Below are 25,863 nucleotides of genomic sequence, written 5' to 3'. Positions count from 1 at the left end.
AGGTAAGCAGAGACTCAAGCTGACATTTTCCCGTTAGCAGAGCAGTGACCAAACCTGGCTCTGCAGCTGTACCCAAAGCATTGGGCTCTGGCTGTGTGCCACCAGCACTGCCCTGCACAGTGCTGCTGAGCTGCTCTGCAAGGGGAAGGATGAAAAGGTAGAATGTCCTCATTTGTGCTCAACACATCTGTCTGCACTTCGCAGCTCCCTGCAGTCCTGTGCTACAGCTAAGGAGGCATTTTCATTTAGTTCCTTCCCCAGATGATGTTCATTTTCTGCTCCTCGTGGTTATTTGGTTTTATTTTTAGCATTCTGGTGATGATAGCTGGGCTGAGTTAGAAATACTCAGTGACATTTCTGCATATTGGCACTGCAGTTTAAACAAGGCTGACCAGTGATTGCTGGGCACTTGTTTCTCCTGACCCTGGCCACCACTTGCCTGCCTCATAAAATCTGTTATGCACGAAAGTGCATAAAATGAAGATAAAGTGCCTCCTTCAAGTCTGACAAAAACCATTCCTTTGCAGAATGGTAGCTGCAGTGAAAGTAAATAAATGAATGGACAGCAATCACAGCCTAGTTGATGAAACTGTTCAATTAAAGCACAGGCATTTACATGGTGTAATTTCCCTAAATTGCCAATGAGCCCCTTTAGACACAACCAGTGTTCAAATTGATTTCAGCATTGATTTTGGCTGAAGCTGATAAATTTCTGCTTGTTAGTTAAAGTAATTTTGCAGAAGACTTTGTGCTGCGGTATTGAAGTGTTCATTTAGCTGATGGTTAAAAGAGGAGTTATTTACAGAGGGTTCTACTGTTGTTCTGAGATGGGACAATTCCCCGATCATCTTTTTACTTTTAATTTTTTAAGCTTCAGTATGCAATCAATAGGTTATTGAAACTGATTAAAATGTATCCAGCCAGCTGCCTATGGCTGTTTAATTAGAAACTGGATGATTCTTAAATTAAAGCCAGTTCGTTTGCACTGTGTGTCCATAGCTTGAAAGAGAAGGCAAAGAGAAACCCCAAAGTTTGCTCTCAGTGGTGTTGCAGGAGGCATTGGGTGAGTGCAGTGCAATTCTCATTGCAGGTAGCCTTCATTTAGGCAGCTGTTGCTTGGTTAAAGGTAGCAATCAGCTCCTGGGGCATGGCTGAGACCTTCCTGGGCTGTAGCCCCTGCTTGGGGTCTTCTTGTGATGCTGTGAATGGTGGTGATGGTGGTTTTTTTCTGGATACTTTGCTCCACACTCAATTGCTCTGGATCTTAAAGAGCAGAATGGAATTGCAGCAATTTCCTGGAAATGTTGTTTGTCTGTTGTCTTAACTAAAACGTCCATGCAACCTTCCTACCTGAAAGTGCACTATGATTAGAAGAAAAAGCTATTTCAGGTGTTACGTCGAATCACGGAGTCACAGAAGGGATTGGGCTGCAAGGGTCATCGAGTTCCAGCCCCCTGCTGTGGGCACAGCTGCCAACTGCTAATCAGACAGCAGGTGGGATTGGCAGGGCCCCATCCAGCCTTACCTTGAGCATCTCCAGGAATGGGGAATCTGCAGCTCTCTGGACATACCTGGAAAACTTGTGCTTCTTAGCACGGTTCTGTCCTCCAGCACTGGTCATTACTGATCTGCTTTGTGTTTCCTTAACGGTTGTTTTGCTGTGAGTACATCATGTACACGTGATTTGGTGATGCAGATCGTCCAGCTGTAGGTGAAAGGCAGACACCTAAGTTGCCATCACCATAGGAGGTGATGTACTTTCCGGCTCTCTCTGTTGCTTCAGATGCCTCCCAAAAACATTCATACTGTGCTGATGACCCTGAGTGGTTGCAATGGAGAAGGTAGGTTGGTGGAAGTGGTAACAGATGGAGATAATAGGAGGTTGTGAGGGAGAGGTGAGGGATTCATTCTGCTGCTCTCCAGCTTGGATGCCAATGCCTTCTCTTTCCCACAGAGATGGGTTAAGTGAGGCATTCTGCTTCTTTCTGCATTTTCCTTCTGCAGCTGTTAGTGCCAATTTTGCTCTTTTAAAAAGTTTAGAATTTAGATGCAAGTATTTTCGATTTGTTTTCTGGTTTAACAACAAATCATTTTGCAATCAGTGCTCAAGCATCTGTAATGGGATTTTAGATAGAGGGGAGGTTGGCATAGATTGCTGTTCGTGCTAGCACAGTCCCCATAAAAGCTCCTTTTTACAACTGTTGTGCACTTTGGATTTCCTGTTTTAACAGCCAGAGAGTCAGGCTAATGTGTTTGTCTATTGCAGAAGGCAACAACTGTCAGAGTGTTTATTTCCTAGAAACAATTTGAATCTGTTTCTTTAGATGGCCATTGAGTACGTGACAGTCCCATCATTAGTCTGCCAGGGCCTGACCAGGAGCACTGCAGACACTGACAGTGCTAGGAAAATGGAGGGGAAAAAAGGAAAAATTAACAGTAAACCAAATCTGTGGGTGATTTGCTGTGTATAGTTTGCAGCTGGTGGCTGGCGTGTCATTCTGCAGTGCATAACACTTAGAGAAGTGCATTCATCTCATGTGACACTGACACAGGGATTTTGCTCTTGGTTATTTCTCACAGGGCAGGAGAGCGTTGGTCTGCCTCCCTACATCTGAAGGTGCTGCTTGTCAACAGCCATCGCTTTCCGTGTTAGCTTTTTGGCTCAAATAAGGGCTTCCCTCTGCATGGTCATTTCTGGGTGAAAATGCCTGAGTCTCCTTCCCAAAGACAACAGAGCGAGGCAGGAGAAAGGCAGGACATCTCCATCCTCGAGACATCAGCACAGGCAGCGTGCAGCACCCAGCACTTCTGCAGGAAGCAGTGTGCCTGTGAAAGCAGCGCGCAGCAGAATGGTCAGGGGCACACTGCTGCTTTTGTGGGGCAGCAGGGCAAGAGCAGCTCTACGTTGAGGCACGAGCTATAAGTTTCTTTGTGCTTTGACTGGAGGACAGCGCTGCTTCCCAGCTTCCTGCCCTCACATCACTAACGTGGCAGCGCTGTCAGTACATCATTTTGTCATATTTGCTGATGTTAGTTATATTTCTAGGAAGGGAAGGGACTGACTCATTGGCATAGCAGACAGGTCACGGCTTCCCCTTGAATCATTTGGTCTTGCTAAGGAGTATCTTATTGATTAGAGATGGCTTCCGTGGCTACTGGGGAGAAAAATAGGAAAATATATCCTGGTGGCCACATGAGCAGATGGGGAGAGCAGGGCTGTGTGATGGGCTGCTGAGGGCATCTGCAGTGCTGTTTCACATCATGATGCAATAATTAGTACCATTTTTGCTTCTAGGAAGAGGCTGTATTTGTTCTGAGTTTCTAGATAATATTGCATGCGTGAAGTTGGGAAAATATGCATGTTTTAGGACAAGCTGATGGAGGAAGCTGAAGGATCGTTGTGTCATCAGTGTGTGCTTGCGAGGTGGCTGTCCTGAAGTCGCACAGATGTGGGCGAATGCTTTGCAATTAAAAGCAAGAAAGCAAACTGGAAATTGCTGTTTCTCTCGAGTGCGTGCAGTGCTGAAAGCTGGAGTCAGTTCTCTGCCCTGAAAGAAATTCTGCCACAGTCACAGCAAGGAATGCAGCTCCCCATGGTGCTTTTAGGTAAAACTTGTAGGAAGAATGGCACGTTGTTTGTCTTAGCAGGTTTGCAGGGTGATGGTTTTTGTTTGCCGTCTAAGCGGTTCATAAAGAAGCTTGTGCATGTTCTGTTTGGTGGGTTTGTTTTACTTTTGAAGTGTAGTGAGTTTCTACAGCGCTTTTATATACTATCTCTGTTTGGTGTGTGAATCTTTCAGCATTAACGTGAGGAGAGGCTGTGATTTATTTCATAAAGAAGATGGAGCCAAAGCATCTTACGATCTCCTTTGGCTTTCTTTGCCATATACTTCAGGAGAGAACAAAGCAAGCAATATGAAATTCAGCTACTCCTTTTTTTCCCCCCTTTATTCTTTAAAAACAGCAGCTGCTCCTGACGCTTTCATTTTTTAATTTGCTTTCCTATGGAAATCCTCCTTCCAAGAAGGGGAGAGATGCAGGGGAGCTGGCAGTTCCCCCAGAGCCCTACTGGAGTTTTGCACAGCATAGGTTTTTGTTTTGTGGAGCACGGGGAATGCACAGGCTGTACCATGCAGAACATCACAAGTTTCTTTGCATTTCTGGAGGGCTTTGTTGGCTCAAGAGGAGTTTGTGGGCGCTCACACCATCTCTCTGCTTTCCCCACAGTCCCAACTTTTCCCCTAGGGCTGAGCTCCCCGAGGGCAGCTCTTCATTTTTTGGAGTAGTGGAGACCAAGTTGTGCTAAAGGACTCGGCATGTGTGAGTCCTTACAGGGCTTTGAATGCTGAGGGATGCAGTTAACATTCATGGTTAGTAAAATGTTTGGTACAGCTGTGCCAGTCCTGCTTAGGAGCTGTTTGTTGTAATGGGGCAGGAGGGAATTTTGAAGGAGTTGGACTCATAGAAGCATGAAGGTTGGAAAAGATCCTCAAGTCCAACCCCAGCTGTGCCACTGACCCTCAGTGCCACAATTCCAGATCACCTCCAGGGATGGTGCCCTCCCTGGGCAGCCTGTGCCAGTGCCCAACACTCTTTTGAAGGAGACATTTTCCCTGATATCCAACCTGAAATTATTGGGCTGAGTTTTTAAAAATTCACTCTTAGTGAAACAGCTTGGTTGCTGCACCAGCTAACACGTATGGGGATGCACCTGCATTTCCTCCTTTCCACCCTGTTTCCCATCACTTCTCTCATTTGGCAATATTAACTCGGTTTCCTCAATCATGTGCAGTTTTTGTCCCAGTTCTGTAATGGACACCAACTAAAACATACTTCCAAACATGAGGAAGCAATAGTTTGCAAAGCATTCAATGCATTTAATTTCTGCCTTTCATTTTTGCCTTGAAGTAATTCAGCAACGATTTAGCAACTGTTTTCCCTCATCTCTATCTCCCACTTGTCTTGGCTGTTAGACACTGCTCGTTCCTAGCAAGAGGAGTTGTTGTAGCTGTTTATTAGGTGACATCATTTGCCTTCCATCCTGAAGATTTCAAGTGTGTTCACTGGGATGTGCAGCGCTGCTGGGAAACCTCTGCATTGTGCTGTTCTGCTTTGTCTAATGATCTGGCTCTACAATGATGAGCTTGTTTACTTACCTCAGGAGGTGACACTGAAATCAGGAAGAGTTGACCCTTGAGATGAGACTTCATGTTATTTATAGAGTATGAACGTTAGTTTACTCTCATAACAGACATCTGTAGGATTTTTGATGGGCCCACTATGCACACAAAAAGTGTGGTTCTCTTCATTCTGTGTGCATTATTCTAAGGGATTTTACATTTCATCCTTCTGAAGCTGCAGAAGTGCTCGGTTTTCAGGTTTCAGCTGTTCCAACTATAACCAAAATGATCAATTCCAACTTACGGTTCTACATAATATCTAACAAAAGCGTTTTCCCTACACGCTCATTGGAACAGGTAATTACTGCAGCAACTACAGACTAATTTGAAGTGCTAGCTGTTAATTAAAACACTACGGAGGTGTACGGTTGTCTTTTGGTGTAACCAAAGCTCCCATTCAGACTCCATTAATCACTTTGCAGTTATTGTGTTGGGGAAGGTCAGGACAATTGAGATGCCGTATCAGCCCAGAGTAAACAAATTCCCTTCCTCCCAGGTAGCAGCCATTCGCAGAGCCAACGGACGCGCTGTACCCGTGGGCATGGCATCTCCTTTGTGATCCAATTCTCAGTGATAATTAAATGTTAAATTGGTACTGTCAATGCTCTGTAAACCAAACCAGGTATCTGCCCTCTGCTGGAAATTTAACCCAAAGTTCCACGGATGAATTAGCGTGCATCATAATTAAATAATCAAGTCTTCCCTTTTAATTCACTTGGAAACAGGAGATCTCTCTTATGGAAAAAAGATCGGCTTTCTTGACAAGCTAATTAAGTTGCCAAACTGCCCGGCGCAGTGCGGATGAAGCCAGCAGACGCTGAGCACTCTATCTCAACCTGTTCATTTTCTTATCATTTCTGCTGATCTGAAGTCCATCATGTTTTGCTGCTGTCGATTCCTCCGTCGTCGCAGCAGAGCTCGTTTCCTCCCCTTGATGCATCGATTATGCGCTCAGCCGCCGCTCTCAGGGCTCCACCCAGGGTTTTGCTGTTTGTGCTTCAGCTGACATTTGGTAATGCTGATTTCTGATGCTCTTTAGAAACCACGTGTGTTCCTACAAGCTGATGGCCCTCAGTTCCATCAGCATTCATCCAGGAGTTCCGAATCACAGGTGAAGTTCAGAAATTTCTGAGCTATTCATGGTAACTCTGTAAGCACTCCGGGTCATGAGTGAGATCCAATGCTCTGTACCACGTATGTCTTTGTATGTAGGAGAAGGCCATTAGGCTCTTTCTTCAGTAATCATTGCTAGAGGTATGCAGTGCTCAAATGCATACCTAACATGATATGACTCAGATTTAAGGCACCATGCGGATGGTATGAGGCAATAAAGGCAGTGAAGGTGAAAGGCTTTGTTAGTTTTGCTCATCTGCAAAGTTCCATTGGATTTTCAGTGGACTTTTTTTTTTTTTCTTGTACCTTTCTTAGATGAGGAATATGTGAGTCACTACTGCTAATAACTGTGAACATGGAAAGTTCGTTTCACACACATCCTCTGCAGGTCTTTAGGTTTTGCTAAAGAATTGGACACTTCACATCAGTGTGGTGATGCAGCTGTGCATCGCACCGTCCGAACCCTGGAAAGGCCCTCAGCAATGGTGGAGCCAGCCCTGCTGGTTGTTACGGGTCTGAATACTCAATATTGCAGCTGGTCATTGAGAGAAAATGAGAAAGTGAACAAATTCACAATTCAAGCTTGCTGTGACGCTGTGCCAAAGTCTGCAAGGTGTAGATGGTATATAAAGCATGCAGATATCAAACAAAACACAACTACTCAGCACTTTCGTTGTAGGTATGTTCCGCAGAGCAATTGCGTTCATCACTGCCTGTCTTGAGAAATGCTTTATGGAAATTGGTTTAGAGGGAAGAGTATTGGCTCCAAGTCATTTTTCTGTGAAATTAGCGTATACATGTTGCACGTATGTGTGAAAATAATTTCATGTCATCTTGAGTTATTTAATTTTTTCCCTCACGCAGGGCGTACCATGTCCCTAGTGGAAAAATCCTGGCAGTAAAGGTAAGATATTACCGTAATTTTCTCTCTCTCTCTTTCTCTCCATTCTTTCTTGACCTGGGTTTCCATCCCCTCCCTCTGATCGTTAGCACTCAGTTTGCTTGGTGGCATTCAATCCCCATTGTTTATGCAGGCAGACAGCAGTACAGGAATCCTGAGGGCAGGAACTCGTGGTCCCACTCTCACCCTGTGAGGGCTGCAGAGCTGCCCTGGCTCTGCATGGGTACCCCAGCCCAGGGCTGCATGAGGTGTGGGCACAGCTAGGAGGGGTCTGCTCACCTCAGGTGTAACAGAAAGGGCTGCAGAGGTCACTGAGTGTCAGCACTGCAGCTCTGCTAATGCCACGGTGTCCCCAGGGCTGTTTTCTTGAGCGCTCTCTGCAACCTCATTTTTAAATGAAGAGGATGTCTGTTTTCTTAAGGATTGTGCTCTGTGCTCCTGGGAGATTCTGTGCCTTTAGCAGGTTTACTTATTGTCACGTTCTTCCTCTCCCCTGAATGTGTGTATTTACCTATAGCTATTTGTCCTGTTGTGCTCTCAGCAGCAAAGCTGTGTGCTGTGGTGGTATTGTTTGGTCAGGTGAGTAGCAGACCTCTCTGAAGTTCAGTTAAAGCTGTGGCAAACCAGTAATGCTACAACAACTGCAGTTTGCCAACCTCTGCATGACTTAGAGTTGAACTGTTAATGCAGTGAAGCTATAGAGAAAGTACTGATGTCAGTCCTTGTGGAGGTCCTATCAGTCCTGGGTGCTGCTTTTTTCTTGAGGATCACATCAGGCCCTTTGCTTTCAACTTTTCCATGAGTTGAGTAAAGGCAAACCCTTACTACCAGGTCTGAACTCATTCTCTGCATGTTGAAAATGCAGGTACTGCAATTTAAATAACTTCTGATTGCACATAATGTAAAGATCACTTACAAAGACTTTCAAGTGACATCTGTTATACCAGTTCTCCAAAAGGCAATATGCACAAAAGTGCAGAAAATCTAGCTGTCAGTGATACTTGTGTTACAAATTCCAATGCAGAACTAAGGAAGCTCACCCCCTGGATGCTGTGCTTCCCTGGTGTCCCCCTGTGCCCCCACTGCCCACTGTGGGCTGTGCTGGGGCTGCCCTGGAGGCGGCTGCAGGGAGGTGGAAGAGCGGGAGCAAAATGGTGCCGGCAGGAGGGGAAATGAGTTCAACCTTTGCAAGGTTAATTGAAATCACCTCCCTGTGGCAAAAAAAAAAAGAAAAAAAAAAAAGCCTTTCCCCCACAATTTCACCTTCTTGTTTCCCTTTGAGTCCAAGGGTTGGGTTGGTCCTCCTGGTTAATTAGCATCGTGAAGATTTGGGAAGTGGCGTTCTGTGTGCAGGTACTGCCCGTGGTGGTTCCATCACTGCCAGTTGTGTTTTTGAGTTAATACTGCAGCAGCGTGGCTGTGTTCTTATCGTTAAAGGAAGATGCTCGCGGGCTGGAGGTCAGGAAACCTGCTATGGCAGTGATCGTGCTGATTTGCTCTATTAATAAACTTAGTGATTGCATCCATGGCTCAGCACATGACAACAAGAGCAACAAGAGCAGAGCTGTGCCAGGATCAGCACAGATCTGACAGGACACGGCATCAGCCTGGAGACCTGTTGATCAGAATCCTGTCAGCTGTTGGTTAATCTTGCAAATACATTGGACAGGCAAACAAAGCGATGCTAATATCTATATTATAGACCAAAATCATGCAAGTATCTATATTATAGATCAAAGCTATCTTTGTTGTTGTGTAGTTTGCATATCCTTTACAGGTAGGCATCGTGCAAACGATTTCATAGATTTTCAAACACAACCTTTTGTAGCAAGTAGGAAAAATCCAAAGGAGAAATGTGGGTGTGCATGGGCTGATTGCTGATCTTCAGCTGCTTTTAGCTTCTCCTGCTCTTAAGCTAGCATTTAAATGGACCATTTGATTAATCATTTGTATACTGACTACAATACTCCCAAGTTTCCTTGGAGTTGTACATACTGTAAAAGACAATTATGTCGCCACAGATTAAATAAGTGAATTAAAACAGAATAGCAGCTTTATTTGACCTGTGATTTTGCTCTCGTTCCCTTTAGTGGAACGTATGCCACTCCAGCAAATAGATGAAGTCATCCATGACAGCTTGTGATGAATTGCCGTATTTATACTGTATATTTTAATAGCCTCACACTAATTTAAATTGAGCACAGAGTAAATTATAATTCAGTCACTTGACTGCTTGTATTTAACTTGACAACTCATCCTTATTTGTCCTGGAGGTGTAGTGGAGAGCAGAGGAAACGTGTTCAGGTATTCCTCCTGCAGGAGTTAACCCTTTTCACTTGCAATGGGGGCTGTGCTGGGGTCCCCCATGTTAGGGCCCATCCAGCCCAGCTCCTCCTGCAGCAAGGAGTTCTATGTGAGCTCAGCTTCACTCCTCTGCTCTCAGTAATCCAGAGAAAACCACTTTTTTGCTGAAGGGTTGTTTATTTCTGAAGGTGCTGTTTTAGAGACTTGCTTAGCATTGCACCTCATTTGCTTACCTGTGCTGTGATGGTGGGAGTTGCAACCAAATCAGTATTTATGGCTTCTATCTTGGCAGTGATGGGTTTGAGGAGTCTTTTTTCATTTTCTAGACGTGTTTGGAAATGATGCAGAAAGAGAATGCAGTGAAGATTGCAATTGTAGAAGATTGCACTTTTTTCCTCTTTTTGCCCCCATTTCAGTGGTGCAAATAACTTCAGATTCCTCCAACCTTGCCATCAGGTGGATTCTCTGCTTTTCTAAGTCATGCAAACCACGTGTGTTGGGGTGGACTAAAACACTTCCATGTAACTGCATGGAGAAAGGGAGGCAGTGGACTCTCCAGTGTGCTCTGCAGGGATGTTCACCTCCAGGCTACCGCAGCGGGCTTCCGTAGGGCTCTACCCTCTGTTGCCCATCACACCATAAGCTGGCAGCTCCACTCCTCCAAATTAGCATCGCTATTAGAACGCAGGTTCTGGGTGTAATTATGATCAGTGCAATCAGCCAGAGACCTTCCTTCACGCCAGGTCTTGCTTTGCTGTGTTGCAGTGATGTGTTGGAGGCTGATGACGCTGACCGGTCGTCATGTGGGGCGGTGAATGAGCCTGGGAAATCTCTCACTGAGTGGAATTCAGCGAGATAAAATCTGATTTTATACAGTGGATAGATTCAATTCTGTTAGTATTCAGTGGGTAAAACTGGTGCTGTATCAGCAAATTATTTTAGGTTTTTCACGCTGGAAAAATGTAAGCGAATATTGTTGGCAAATGATTATTGATCTAGACAAGTGTGCTAAACATTCCTGAGCAGCCCTGTATTACACTTACAATTTAGTTTAGTGACAGCTTGTATAAATAACCCTAAAGCAAACTCCTGATAGAAGCAGGATATTGGTTTTTTTTGTTAGACAGAATACTGTAAGATGTGTTTGGAAATGCTCTCCACGCATTTGGTTTTGTCAGCAGTATGTGCAGCCTGCGTCTGTTAATTCTGCAAGTGGACTGAATTTGTTTTCCTGCAGCTTAATACAAGTAGCTGTGAAGTATCCTCTGGTAGGAGTCCCAGCCTGGCTGAATGCATTCAGAGTCCTTTTGATTTATATAGTAGCACTTGAGAAGTAAGTCTGCAAGTCTCCTGTAATCATGGAATAGATTGGTTTTAAAAGTCAGCTTCTCAGTACTGCCAAGGGTGCACTGGTCTTCTCTGATGGCTTCTGGAGAAGGTGGAAGAAAATTTTGTGGTCTTATTTTTAATATTTACTGTTCTCTTAAAAATCGAGGTGAAAAGATTGAAGAAATGAGGTCATAACAGAGTTATGGTTTATGGGTTATCGTTGCTCTGCAGTGAGCGTGCATGTTTGGGAAGGTCCTGCTGTCAGCCTCGAAGCAATGAGAAGTGAGGGCATGGATGGGGGGAGCAGATGACCCTGGCAGTGAATGGCTGCTTTGATCTGCTTAGTTGGGCTGTTTGTAGTCATTTTGAGGAACGCTTTAGTGATGCTTACCTGGAAGCATCTGTGCCATCTGCTGCCATCTGCATTTATTCTGTATATTTGATTTTTTTTAACGTTTCATAAAAAAAGAACAAATATACAACGATGAGAATTTATGTTAGAAAGAGGCGTGAATGCAAACCTGGAACTGTAAGCGTGGCTGCAGGAGGTGGCTCTGGACACCCCTTCAGGGCACTGTTGAGACATTGAGATCCGCCTTTGATACTGCAGTGCTTGTTTGGCCCTTGCTTAAAATCAGCTCCTTCATCAAGGTCACAGCATTCCAGAATTTACTTACAAACGTGTTTGTAGCAGGGGGGGTCAGCAGCAGGCTCTGTTCACAGACCACGAACCCACCATACCTGCTCTTTGCATTGTGTGTTGGGCTCGACTTCAAGTTCTGGGTCGTCTCTTGGTCAGATGGATAAACCACAAATCTCCCCGCTTTCCATGAATAAAATTGGTTGCCTAGCTTGGTTCATTTGTAACCGACTTCCCAAAGTAAATACTCCTGTCCTTTCATTTCCTTTTGCTGCCCATGGCTGTTAAAGCAGTCCTTCCACCGCTTCCTCCCATTCCTCTGCTCACATCAATGCACACCTTCTGTTCTTGTGTCGAGTCCTTCGCTTCCATGGCGGAGCTGAATGTGTGCCTGATGTCTGTGTTTCAGGTCATACCCTTGGATATAACGCTAGAGCTCCAGAAACAGATCATGTCAGAGTTGGAGATTCTCTATAAGGTACAGATTTTTGTACTCATTGGAATTGCTCTTGCTTATCATTGTCCTACAGAAAATGTTACAGGCTTCTTTTTGCCTTTCTTCTTCCAGTGTGACTCGTCGTATATCATAGGATTTTATGGGGCTTTTTTTGTAGAAAACAGAATCTCTTTGTGTACAGAGTTCATGGATGGTGAGTTGTTTTGTTGGTTTTTTTTTTAAATATATTGAGTGTGCTTTTAATTGCTAAGCATGTCAAGATGAAAACTCATGTAAAGATAGATGTGCTTTCCCAATATGGAGCAAGATGCAGTGTTTTGACTTTGAAATATCAGGTAAAATATTGAGAACTTGGCAGGTGGGTTTTTTTTTTAAATGGGTTACTGTGGGGTTTGTGTTGTGTTCTGTGCTGTGCTGTATTTTCCTGAATGCAATTTCACTTTCTTTTATTGAAAATGTAAATAGAAGAGAAATAAATGCTGGCTTAATTTGTGGTTTGATATTTGAGTCTTCCATACAATCTGTCCTCACTGACGAAACAGCTGTTCCTCACTTTTAGTGTTTTGATAGCCAAAACAGATTTTCTTTTAAAGAAATCTATTAACCCAATGTCCTGTGTGTTTTCAGTGGAAATCGGTTCTTAATTGCAAAGCAAGGAATTATTTTCCAACGCAGCTGTTTAGCAGCGCTGCACCAAGTTTGTTTGTGAGCGTGCTCTCCTCTCTCCCATGCCCTCCCCTGCAGCTTGCCCCTGCATCCTTGCGGAGATGTGCTTTGGAACGTTGCATTCTTGCACCAAAGAAGCATGCGGCTGACGGCAGCTTGCAATCATTGCTGCCCTCTGTGTACCAATCCTGAGAGCGTCTCATGGCAGACACAGCCCTGCTGCGTGCTGCAGCGGCGCTGCTTTGCTCCCAGCTGTGTTCCTATGTGTGCTATTCCAGGCCTTGCCCCGAGCTGGCATTTGCTGCCCTACCCAGGCTGTGCACGAAGGTTCAGTTAAGCTGCATATGAAGAAGTGAGGATCTCGCCGATGATTTACTACAGAGGAAGGGCTATCTGACAGGAAAAAAAAATTCCCAAGCCAAATGTGTGCCATTAAGCACTGTTGAGCAGTTTGTGTCTTTCTGATGGGGAGCTCAGATAAGGCCCTGTAGGGTTTTATGCTGCATTTTGTTTCCTTCCTGTTAAAATGATCTCTTACTACTGTTATTTCCCTCTTTGCATTTACAGCCTCTGTTCCAGTGGGTCTTGTGTCCCCTCTGCAAACATTCTGTTCTCTTAGATTTTCCCTATTTGCAGGGCTTGATGAAAAAGTATATTTATTCACCAAAGCCTACAAATTAAATCTGTGGGTGTTCTCTGTGACCATTCACCATTTCTCTTTTCTGTTCTTGCAACTGCAAGATTTGCACGCAGTATCACACGCAGGAAGGAAGCAGCTGCTCGTGCCAGAGCATGTGTCTGCCTGGAGCGTGTGTGCTGCTAATTCAGAGACTCTTAAATATGATGGACATAAATGCTTGCAGTTCCGAATTCTTGTTTGGAAATATTTAAGCCTTTAGGGCTTGCATCCCTTGTGATGTTGCACGATGGCGGTGTTTACTGACCACGCAGAAATTATTTGGAATTATACTGGAGATGACCTCTGATCTGCCTCATGTTGTGCACCCCTTCTGGCAGAAAGCAGCAGCAATCATTTAAAGGAAGAACAAAATGCAAATACAGGGACCTTGCCAATTATTTTCCTTTCCCAAGCCTTCGATTGGGATGGGTGAGGATGCAGGTGAAGACAAGAGCCTGAACTGACCTGGATTCCTCTTCCATCTGCCATGGTAAAGATCAATGGAGATGTGAAATGAGGCTTTCTGATCTTTCTGTCTGCAATAGAGCTGATGTTCTTGTGAATGAAGGTGCTGAAATGCACCGCTGTCTTTTACCTGTGCCGTTGCCTCTTTTCCTTTAAAGTGCTGAGCACCCGCTAAAGTCCCCATAGAAGCAGTGGGACGTGCAGGCCAGCAGACTGCACCTGGTTACCTGTGCAAAGGTTTGGGTTTGGAAATTTGGTCCACAGTGTTTATTCACTATCAGTTATTTTTTTCTCCATAAAGAAGCGGCACATTTCCCCAACTATTTGCAAACTTGCCTTGCTGCACCACCCTTAGCAACACCCGTAACAGCAGCGTTTAGCAGCTTGGTGTATGAGAGCAGGTCTTTTAATCCAGAACAGAAGGGTAAGTCATAAGGTCAGGTGGTTGCTGTTAGTGCTGAGCATGGCCTTCTGTTTGGCTCTTATAATCAACAGCAGCTGTGTGGTGCTGCTGCCTCTTAATTCCGTTTGTCCTATCTACATTCACTTGTAAAGAGGGAAGAAAGATCACTAGAATAAAAAAAGTGTTAAGACTGAAGGCTGGAATAAGGACCTTGTGACTTCTTTATGTTGCAGTGTTTAAGAAGGAATGAGTTTAACTTCTAAAAACGGAGCCATAAGCAAAGTGCAAGGTGCAGCTTTCCTGACTGCTGAGTACTGGCCCAACTCTTCTCCCATTGGTGACATCAGTGCAATCCGTAGGGTACGCTGAGAGCAGTTGGATCAGTGCTAAGCACTTCTGAGAACCTTTAGCCTGGAATAAGCCTATGCATTCTTGCAAGCTAATTGTAATACATTCTGCATGTAATTTGCCTGTTTTTTTTTTTCTTCTCCCTGTTCTACTTGTTTTTTTTTTTAATTCTCAATTTTAGATTTGCTCCCTTAGCCAAGAATTTGTATTTCATCCCAGAGAGGTTGTTAATGCAAGTTTGGTCTTGTATTTACGTGGAAGCTGCGGGAAAGAGCCTTTCTCAGTTTTGGGGGATGTCTTTAGGACCATGACTTAGATTTCTTGCTTTCTCCATAACTGTATGATCCTGATGGATGTTTCTGTGCCAAGTACGAAATTGTGTCCCATACTGGAGCTTTCTGACAAAACTTATTTGCTTGCCCGGGAGTTCCTCATGTTTTAGACATCAGTGCAGATGCAGTTTGGAAGGCTCAGCCCAACTCACTGCTCTGATCATCACACAAAGAAGCTGACTTTAAGTATGGGTTTGAGCTTTGCATTATGCTGGCACCAGGTTTTGGAGGCAGGCAGAATACTGCTGGCTTTGAAATCCACTTTGGCTTGTTACCATGGCTTTGTCAGTCCCTGAGAACCTACACGGAGGTTTTGAGTTCTCCAGTTTCAATACTGTGTCCTCTGGCTGGGAGGTTTTCCAAAAGGTGTTTTAGCATTAATGCTACGTACAGAAATAAGTAACGTGGGTGAAAAGAGAAGCAAATACTGTTCCATGTGATTATTCAAAGTTTGGTAAGGTCAGTTATTTCTGACACAGTTATTGTTATATCATTGATGGTGTTTTTATTAATAACCAAGGCATAGAAAGCCCTTGTGACTTCAAATCTAGGGCAGTATTTCATTTTGTATTACCTAAGCACATTTTGTTTGTCCCTGCAGGGGGTTCTTTGGATGTTTATAGAAAAATTCCAGAGCACGTACTGGGAAGAATAGCAGTAGCTGTAAGTATTTCTTTGTTTATTTTGCTGCCTGGTTTTGGTAACTCACCCTGATGTGAGTGCACCCAATCTCCCTGGGAACACTGAGTTATCTCCTTAACCCTCATCCTCATTGCCCCCATGTGAAGGGAGGATCCATCCTCTTTGTCACTCCTCCTACCCATGCCTGAGGACACAGCTCTGAGGGCAGAGGGCTCTGCTGCCTCTGGAGTTCAGTCATAGGCGCACACCAATGGAGCCCATTTGCTGCTGTAAAGGTTTTGCTGGGCCAAAGAGGAGTGAAGGAAATCATCCCATTGTGTGACCTGTACTCAAGTTGCCGAAGGCTCAGGGAATGTAAGAGGATGTGATAAATCGAGTGGGATGAGAAAAAGACACGTTTTATTGGAGATCTGCGTGGCTGTGATTCCTGATATCACCTTTTCTGGGATGGAGCAGTCCTCTTATCCTCCTTTAATTCACCTTTGTGTGCTCTCCTATGCTGTGTGGCTTCCTCAAAAATCAATTCTGCAGCCCTCTCCTCAGCCACGCTTTGATCCCTCCCTGGCCACTCCTGCACACCGTGTGTGCCATTTCCATGCTGTCCATCCTCACTCTGCACCAAGTAACACAATGAGGTTTGGTTGAAAACTCTGATTTGGGGTTGAAAAATGGCACCAGTTCCTGATACCAGGGCGCAATGGTAGGACACATTTTCTGTCTTCTTTCTGTCTTGGCAATAAGGCAGCAGGGAGCTGCTCTGGGATCACCCTGCTGCTGTTTTGGGCTGAGCAAGGAGCTGCCTGGATCCATCAGCCCCACGTGCCTGTTTGGTAGCAGGGGCTGCTGGTGGGCTCCTTGCACCACCTGGCATTGTGTCTCAGTAGCATCCCATAACTTTGTGTTGCTGGAAATTCACCAGCCGTGACTGAAAATTCAGATTATGGAACAAAAAAAGAGAAAGGAGAAAAGAAAAGTGTGTTGTTTTTTTTTTTTTTTTTTAGCCAAGGCTGAGCAGTGTGTAATTGACCACTGTCTTAGTGGATCTCACAAGGGAGAGATGCTGCTGAACAATTGCTAAATACAAGGAATACTTTGATAACTTAAGCAGTTTAAAGCATAACAAAGTTATTCTATCGTGTGCCATTTAATTAAGTGCTGGGTTTTCACATTCATTATACATCAAGCTGACAATTTAAATCCTTTAATCCAACACAGGCAGCTATTTAGTCTCTGTTCATTGTAATTCACAGCTCTACTTTCTCTTAATTTGTGTGGCCTGCCCAGAGTGATGAACATCCTTCTCTGATGCTGTTTCCTCTAAGTAGCTTCAAATCTGCTCATTATATAGCCTAGCAGTTTCTTATGGAATTTGAATGCTTTTCACCTTTAGTTCAGTGTAAAAACGTTTCATCTTTTCTTCCCCATGGAGCAATGGATGGCGTTGCTCATGGTATCACATTCCTGATGCCGAGCAGCTTGTGTGTTACAGTGTAATAATGCTGGGATGGGCCTTCGAGCATTTATTCAAATCCTTTTCCTTATCTCACTTCATACTGTGTAATTAATACATCCACACTAACGTACTTTATCATTTCTTTAATTATTTTTGTCTCCCTCCCATCTCTGTCCCACCCAGCTTGGTGCTCTGCAGATGTCCCCTTCCTGTTCTTCACTTCTCCGTAGCAGTGGTGCTTCAGCCCCATCTTTTATGTCTCCAGTAAATATGCTGTGTGTGTACCTACGTGCTCAGCTGCAGGGTCATCTCTTTACAAACCTGGTAGCTGGTGAGCATGGCTCCCTGACACAGGCAGAGAGCTGATGCTTGGCTTTTTTCATAGTGATTTCATTTGCTGCTTTAGCAATCTATACCGTGGCTGCTGTGGTGCAGAGGGTCAGCAAAGAGGTGAACAAAGGAGCAGGTGCTTCCAAAGAGGAGCTCGCCCCTTCCTCCTGCTTCCCAGTAACAGAAGGTGTGCGCTGAGGCTGAACCAGCACTGGCAGCTCCCTCTGCTCTGGTGCTGAATTCTTGCTCAATTGGCATAGTAGACTTGTTGGAAGGAGGCACTGAGAGCTGTTGTTTGCTCCATCATTTATCAGGAGCAGCAGGAACGGCACCGTTAAGTTGTCACAAATGAGTGCCCTTCATCTTGGTGCCTGACATTTCAGCAGAGCCCAGCAGCCCGGCACGTGGGTTGTGGCACCTTTTGCCAAGCATGGTGTGTGTGTACCACAATCCCCACCCCGAACAGGTTGTGAAGATTACCCAGAGCCTCAAGGTTTTCTGCTCACATACAGGTGGGAAGGAGAATGTCAAACAAAAGCTAGAGCTTGGTTCTGTGGACAGAATCTGGAGCTTCTGCATTATTTTTCTTTCAGTCTGTGCATTTTCTTTTTCCTTTCCTTGCACCATGTATACAGAGTCATTTGTCTTTCATTCTCTTGAGACACACACTGCGCATTAGTCTGTTGGAGCTGCTTAATAATATGTGTGACCTGCACATCTGTTAATTAGAGTACCTTTTTGTTATACTTGTAGAAGTTTCTAAGCTAAGCCATTTCCAAAGGAAAGTGATAGGGGGGGCACGTAGCAGTGCCACAGCATTCCCCTATCTGATTTGATAGTTTTCTTGCTTCCTTTCTCAGTACATACATTCAATCTCCATGAAAAGCACTGGGCTGACACCCCTAAAAGTAGTTGTCCTGCTCACAGAACCGAGCTGGTCCAGGATGAGATCCATGTCTGCTCAACACAGCAAAGCCAGCACCGTGCCCCTGAGCTAAATCCTGAGCCCTATCCAAGGTTGTTCTGCTGTCCTTCCTGATCTGCACAGGCTGAGGCTGAGCAGGACACATCCCTTTCATGACAGCCCCAACTTCCCATAGCCCAGGGAGCATTCAGTTCCTTCTTTCTCCCCTGTTTCTGTGTGATGCTGCTGTAAATACTTGCACTGTGCATTGCAGGTGTGTGTTAGAGGGCATGAACATGCCATGTAGCATACATGCAGTTGGTACAGCACAGCTTGCTTTCCGTTCTTGTTATCTGATTCACACAGCAGAAGTGATCATGTTAATTGTGGTGGACAGTCAGCTTACAGGCTGAAGCAGCAGGAGTTTATTGTTGAGTGCAATGCACTTCTCTCCATTATTATTTTGTGGGGAGAGTGCTGAAGCTGACAGCCAGAATGCTGCAAGTAATGCAAGGAGAGTCTGGACAGAGGAAGCATTGCTGGAGCTTGGGGCGATGCTCTGTGTTTCCAGAGGCAGGATAGCACAGCAGCAGGGGCAGAGCAGACCGGCTCCCCAGGATGCTGGAGAGCAATCTGACTCCATCACCGACTCCATCCTGGCTGTCTCAGTGAGGCAGTGTCAGCACGCAGGGGAAATCTGTCTTTTCGTTCTCCTTATTTGCACAGAGGGCTGGGAGGGGGGGAGGGGGGTTGGTTTTTGTGGTTTTTTTGAAATGGGAAAAGCATATCTTGGGAATCCCAAAGCAATGTGCAGGCTCCTGTTTTTGTGCCGTCTATTTGGGTCTGCCGATGTAAAATCTGTTCTACCTTTGCTTGCCACTTCATGCATTTATTTTCACTTCAATTTCTGAAGCAGTGACATTGTGCACTGTATTTTGAGTGCTAATGTTGATTGAAGTTCTCCCTGAAAGGATGTGCACTTGAACTGTCACGCGAGTGAGTGATTGACAGCAGGTGGAAGTACTTTTTGTGTCAAGGCTTTGTCAACTCATTGTTGTAAAACCCACTTTGCTGAATACCAATAATTCCTGCTGGATGTTCCATCAAAAGATACTCTGCTCCAGCACCATTTTAGAATCACGTTTGGTACGTCGAGCCCTTCCCTTGTATGGGCAGCCATAAGGTGGGGGAATAACGGTGCTTTGCACTAGGGCCCGTTTGGGGTTTCTCTGCATTTGCAGGTATTTGCAGCCTCACTTGAAGGAAGAAAACCCTGTTTTCATTCCTCTGTACAGCATTGAGATGGTCTGAATGTGAGTTTGTTTAGTAGTGTCTTTATAACTGCTTATTCAGCACGTGTTCCATTATAGAGATGTATAATAACTCACAGCTGTTGATTCCCCCATCCCCTCCAGAATATTTCCTTTTTTTCTGTGAATACATACTTTAAATAATTTTATGATTATTCCAGGGATGTTAAATAGTCTAAACATATGTTTAATAATCAGAGAAGCTTGATGTACTTAAAATCGCTTTCACCTTTGGAGGAAACCTGAAATGTTGCATACCCTTTTTGAGTCGATGCTTTTTTCCTCCTTATGTCAAAAAGCTGTGTGAGTAGAATTCCCCCTTCTGCTTTTTGAAAGGATAAAGTGAGCAAGGCCACACCGCAGGGCATGCAGAATTGGACTGAGGCCTTTTGTTGCAGGTAATTACCATCTGAGGCCACCAGATAGCCGGAGCTGTGTGAGCACAGCGCTGAGGAATTGCCATCTAGAGCTTTTTGCCAGAGATCCAGGATCTTTATTTGGCTTGCAGGACGGATTCAGTTTTTGGTTACAGAATGAATTTTAAGACAAGTTTTTAATCCAATAGGAAGGCTGAAAGTTGCTGTGCTCTCTGCTCTCACACTGTATGATATCTGCTGCGCTTCTGCTTGATCGCTGTAACAGAAATGATTTCATTTCAACCTGCTTGGACAGCAAAAAGAATGCAGTTGTTTGGTCTGAAATAACTCCTGCGACTTCACAAATGTCAGAAATGCTTTATTGCTGTGGAGGTGCATGAAGAGCAGCAACTTGGGAGAAATGAATGGAATGTCATTTCATGGATAGAAACTGGAAAGGGTTTGCTCTGTGATAGGGGCTGGTTGGCAGAGCAGAGGTGCTGCAGGTAAAAAGCAAAGGCAGGCAGGAATGTGTTGGTTGGATCTGGTGAGTCCTCAGGGCTGCTGGAAAACGTAAATCTGAGAAACAAAATTATGTTAAAGTTTGGGAGTTAGTGACATGGCAGAAATAAAGCTTGCAGTACCCAGCCTATGGATATGTTCTGCCCATGGAAACACCATGGGTGTTTGTTTTGGGAAACATTCGTAGTACAAACGCAGGTGCTACAGCTGTCCATTAAAACACATCTCCTGATGCTCTGAGGTGGGAATGGAGAAACAGCTTTTCATGTTTCATTCTAACGGCTCCACTGATGGAAGGGAGGAGAGCCGAGCACTGTGCTGCTCCTTTCCCTTCAGGGGCCCAGTTGTGTTCTGTGGGGCTGCAGGGTGCAGTGAGGCTCGTGTTTGGTCCAATGGATGGTAAGAAAAAGAAGATGGTTTCTGTAGTTGAAGAAGAAATGTTCAACGTTTGCTTTAAATGAGTAAACAATGTGGGAAGTCGGGGAAAAGTCTCTAATGTGCGTTGTTGCTTTTTCTTGACTTCAGGTCGTGAAAGGCCTTACGTATTTATGGAGTCTAAAGATTTTGCACAGAGGTGAGTAACAGATGTTGTCCAATTTTTGGTCCTGTTTTAACAGCGCTTTCCACAGAAGCAGCAGACCAGACTAACATCTGATCTGATTGCAGTGGGGTTACACAGAGTGAATCTTGTTCATTAGCCTTGCAGATTCACTGATTGAATATTTTTACCACTGTTCTCCTTCATTTTCCTTCATCTTCTCAATAGCCTAAGGGGAGAAATGGATGTTGTGGAGACTGAAATGCTTGTGGTTACAGACAGGTGCCAAATGGAATTCTCAAAATCACCAGCGATCACCAAATGCTTGACTTGCGAAACAAGAAAATAGGTGTTGAGTTTTCTTCTTTTGTGCTTCAGAAATCTTGCATGGCATCCACCAGTACTGATGGGTGTCACACTTCTAAGATTGTCACCTGTTTGTCCTCTGCAGTGGCCGTGTATAATTATAGAATCCTGGCTTGGGCATAACAAGCCATTGGATGCCTGTTCTCTCGAATCTAACTTGTATTCTTTTTACAACCGAATTTATTTCTTGCTCTTGATTTTATTTATGAAAATAATATATGGGGCTGAGGTGGAGGTTTTTGGTTTTTTTTAATGTGTGCTCTAAAAAGAGTGCAAAATGCTGTTTAAAGAACAAAGAAGCCCTTTCTCCCCCGCTCTTCTCCCCAAATAAAAAAGGAAAAGAGAAACTCATTACATTTATAATGTTTCTAAAGTGTCTGAAAGTAACAGCTCCAGCTCCTAATGTCACTAACAATACTGTTTAATTTAACCCATCTGCTCTCTCAGCCCTTGTGCACAGTTGGAGCGTGCAGTAACCGACATCAGTTGTGATTGAAGGAGAAGTGTAAAGCAGGGAGACAAGCAGAACAGTTCAGATTGGGAACCAAATAGGTGAGGAAGACTGTTTCCTCTGGGGGTGTCCAGTTCTGCAATGCCTGAGAAGAAGTTAATAGGAAACCCTAATTACCACCAGGCATTGAGTTTCTGCCCCACCTCAAAGCTTTGGCTGCTCCTGTATTTAACCTTGGATGTCCCTGGATTAAAAGAACAGAAATAACCCAGAGACCGTGGCCAGCTGAGTGCAGACACGCTTTCTGGTGCTGGTTTAAATATTGGATCTATTAGCCTGCCTGTCGCCAAACACTGTGGTTTAACAGCTCCATCTACTCCAGGCGAGGGGGCATCCATTCTAGATGGCACAGCAAATGTCAGAATGAGGAGAACAGAAAAGGGAGCTGGAACATCCGTGGATGGGTGCCACGCAAATTGGGCAGCGCAGTCCTTTGCCACTCTTCTACAGCACCTGAAAAGGAAAAGCTGGTTTGAATCTTTTTTTTTTTTTTTTCCTTTTGCTTGAATCTTTTTCATTAAGGGCTGTGGCCACCTGCTGAGTCTGATTTGGAGGAGCATTGTGGTCAAGCACAAATACTGTCACTGTAATGTCTCACAGTTTCTGTTGTAAGTTTAGAGCTTGAGCCTGATTTTTGCTTAAGTTTTCCCTTCTGTGTGTGGCTTTCGTTGCCTCGATAGAGAGCAGCTCTGAGTTTTTAATGAATTATGTATGATCCTCGCTGGCCTGAAGAAAAGTGCAGAAATGGCTCTTCCATCACAATTGAGGTTTTTCTGGCCTTGGTCTGTTTCTGGGTTCACCGAGATGAGAACAATATGCAAAATGCCTACAAGTGTCCAACAGTGTTTATTCAGGGGCCTGTTTCAGTGCACTCACACATACGTGTGCTTTCCTGTCTCACCAGAGAGTCACTGCATGTAATGCAGTGCAAGGGAAACACCAGTTGGTCACGGTAATCTCCTCCAGCTCTTTACTGGTTTTAACGCATCAGAGGTAAACGGGGGAGAATGGAACTCAGTCTTCCTTGTTGTCACGTATCAGGCAGGCTGGGCAGGATGCTCAGGTGGGGTAACAGGTCCAGAATTCCACGATGGTGGTGACTGAGGTGCAGGAACAGTCATGGTGAGGAAGCTGTGCGAGGCGGTGTGGCAAACGGCGGTTTGTGACCAGAGCACAGATTAAAGGAAGGAAACACAATGAACGAGTCTTTTATTCCAGATCAGACATCTCAGCAAATATTACAGCTTAACTTCAAAACGTACCTTGCAACTAATGAGGTGATAGCCGTGCATATTAATAAATGCAAAGCTGTAGTCGTAGCCATCGCACCCACATCAAACGTAAACGGGAGATTAACACCTACACTGCTTCTTTGGAAGATGTGAGAATGTCCCAATGATAAGTGTGCTCTTTTCCCCAGAGGACAAGAAGTAGAAATGGAAGGGTAATGAGAAATTAACTTAGATTTAAAACAGAATTAGCAATTAAACAAGTCTAATCACGTACAAAGTCAAAGTTTGTATAAAGACAAACCGAAATCTGTTAAGTTCAAGAATAAGTATAGGCCGTATGCATTTCATCTGGTGTGTTTTTCTCTCACCTTCTTATTAAAAGAGATGTTTGAAATAAGTGTTACCCACTTGTGTTTAATTGTACCAACAGGCATTTGTATGCACATATGTGGACTGGCACACGTTGCACTGGTCTTGGGACCGCAGCCTCTGAGCGTATTCTAAGTGTGTCAGAGTAGATGGAGGTGTGTTCTGGTTTGTGGGGCTGAGCCCACGTTGGTGAGAGCTGATCAGCTTTAGCATCACATATAGTGAAGCACAAGCAAAGGTAATGGGGCACTTGTGTGTGCACACACAGACTGTGTGCACACGTGGCTGTACCCCTGTCTGCACACTTACACATTGCTTGGGCTCAGTTCAGAAGAATAAAAATCACAGCAAAAAGTGCTGCAGAGGTCATTTGGCAAGAAAACATTGGAAATATTTTTCATTCTTTCAGCAGCTTCACTTTGTTCACAGTAATGTTCTGTGGGCTGTCCTCGGCTAAGATGGCTTTTGTATCTGGTCTCCCTTGAACCTGGCATATTGCAGCCTGACGTGAGGAAAACGCTGAAAGTCAAGAGACAGCTTTTAGAAACCTGTGGGGTGTTTTTTTGTGTGGTTTTTTTTTTTTTCCTACAATCATAAATCCGTTTTCTTTTCAATGAACCAAGATGAGGGAAATGTCGGGTGTTGGCAAAGCTGAAGCTCTGACGTGTGTGTTTACTGGTAAGTAAGAGCTTGGAGGTCCCATTTATCTGCAGAGGTGAAGCGACTTAGATCACAAAGAGAACTTGTGCATCCTCCATAATGATGCTTCGTAGAAGTCATTTGTATGAAGCAAGCACTGGTAATGGCAGCATAATGACCCCTTTTGGCTCTTGTTTAAATTCTTTCACTTCTAAACAGTAATATTAATCACAAGCAGATGGTGCAGAACATTATTTATGCACATTTGTTTTCCAAAACCAAAAAATATTTAACCCATTAGCTGAAGTGGTTTATGAACATAAAGGCCAATTTACTGATGGGGTGATTATTCTTCCTCCTTCCCTTCAATGTGAGTTACTTCACAAAGTGGGTTGTCATTTGGGTTGTCATTTCCTTTTTCTTTTTTCTCAAAGATACCGGCACAACCGTTGGAATTTGTAGCAAACATTTGCTCACGTTCTCCATTTGTGGGGCTGCGTAAACTGTGCTGCAAAGACCGACACGGTTTGTTCTCAGCAGTGCTCGTTTGGCTGCGATTGCTCTGCAGGAACCGACCTGCACTGCCTTCGTTCATCCCTAATGGACTGATTTCCCCATTGCTTTCTTTCTCTTTTAGGATTTTGTTGTTGTTGTTTTGTTTTATTTATTTTTAGCGAGGGGGAGGATTTTTGGATCCAGCGACGCGTAATGAATGACAGATGGCCATTCAATTAAAATTATATCGACTTACTGTCAGGTGCTGCGTGTCGGGGGTGGGGAGGTGGGATCTGCTGATCCCCCATGGCACGGGGTGCTGGCTCTGGGGCAGGGGACACACGTGTTCAATGGTTTCCTCTGGGCAGGTCATGTTAAGGGAATGAGAGGTGGGAGAACACCCTGCCTCCTTCTCACACCCAGCCGAGCAAACCCCTTGGAAGCAAACCTTCTGTGGGGTTGTGGCGTTTCGTGCTCAGAGCATCCTTCTGTCTGCCCAGACCTGTGCTGAGCAGAGAGAGAGGATTGCTGTGCTGTCAGAAAGCGATGCTGTGTCCTTGGGAAGGTGGGCTGGGATGGCTGCACACCTTGCAGTGCTCGGGGTGAGCGCGGGGCCCACTGGCGTGCTGTGCCCATCCCATGGCACTCAGCAAAGCAGCTCGGCAGGCACGTTGCCTGGAGGTTGCCATAAGCAAATGTAAGAATCTTCTTGAAGCTTCGGTTAGAAAGAATATTCCTAAAACATTGGTACATGTGCAGCAGTCTGGGGCCGTGGATTGCTCTGTAGCAGTACTTTGTCTCCTCACCTGCAGCTGGAGTCTGCCAAAGACTGGTGCATGGGTGGCAGTGCTGCAGTTGAAGCAGAGTTCAGCACACCCAAAGCTGTGCGTGCTGTCGTGCAGCGGAGGCACCCAGCACTGCTTTTTCCTTTTGGCTTTGGGAGGAAATTGCAAAACGTACTTCGAGTATTGATACCGAAATTAAACGTGCAGATCCTGAGAAGCTGAGTAAAGTGTTATTGAACGCTCCCCCTTTCTAAAGTGTTTTTTTAGCTCAAATATAGGGAAGCGTTTAATCAGCTTGCTAATTGAGGTTATACATTTTTACATTACAGGGACAAATTAAGCGAGCTACTGTGGTACCAGAAGACATCTGCTAAAGAAAGGCAAACTTAATGATAAACCAAATTAGGTTCTTTCCTAGTTGGGTTTCATCCATCTGCACCCAACTAGTGTTCTCTTTTAAAGAAGGCAGGGAGATGAGTGGCTGCATTTAACCCATAATGACAGAAGAAGGCAGCGATTAGGCTGAGCTCTCATCTTCCCTTGTGTAAGCCTGGCCATACCATGCATGCTGCTGTTCTCATGGTGTAGCCTGGC

General features: G+C 44.7%; 1 protein-coding gene across 3 annotated transcripts in view; it reads left to right on the top strand.

The window, feature by feature from the left end:
* The window catches only part of MAP2K5 (mitogen-activated protein kinase kinase 5), a 110,781-nt gene that overhangs the window by 29,692 nt on the left and 55,226 nt on the right, over positions 1-25,863 (top strand). For all 3 annotated transcript variants that reach the window (XM_048955823.1, XM_048955821.1, XM_048955822.1), the window contains 5 exons: positions 7,158-7,197; positions 11,877-11,945; positions 12,036-12,117; positions 15,419-15,480; positions 20,860-20,908. In XM_048955823.1, coding sequence (XP_048811780.1) covers positions 7,158-7,197; positions 11,877-11,945; positions 12,036-12,117; positions 15,419-15,480; positions 20,860-20,908 — 302 coding nt within the window. The remainder of the gene's footprint in view (positions 1-7,157; positions 7,198-11,876; positions 11,946-12,035; positions 12,118-15,418; positions 15,481-20,859; positions 20,909-25,863) is intronic.

This window comes from Lagopus muta, chromosome 10 (genome assembly GCF_023343835.1).
Source record: "Lagopus muta isolate bLagMut1 chromosome 10, bLagMut1 primary, whole genome shotgun sequence".
Lineage (NCBI taxonomy): Eukaryota > Metazoa > Chordata > Aves > Galliformes > Phasianidae > Lagopus > Lagopus muta.
Note: the sequence above shows the minus strand (reverse complement) of the source record. Positions and strands in the feature narration are given on the sequence as shown.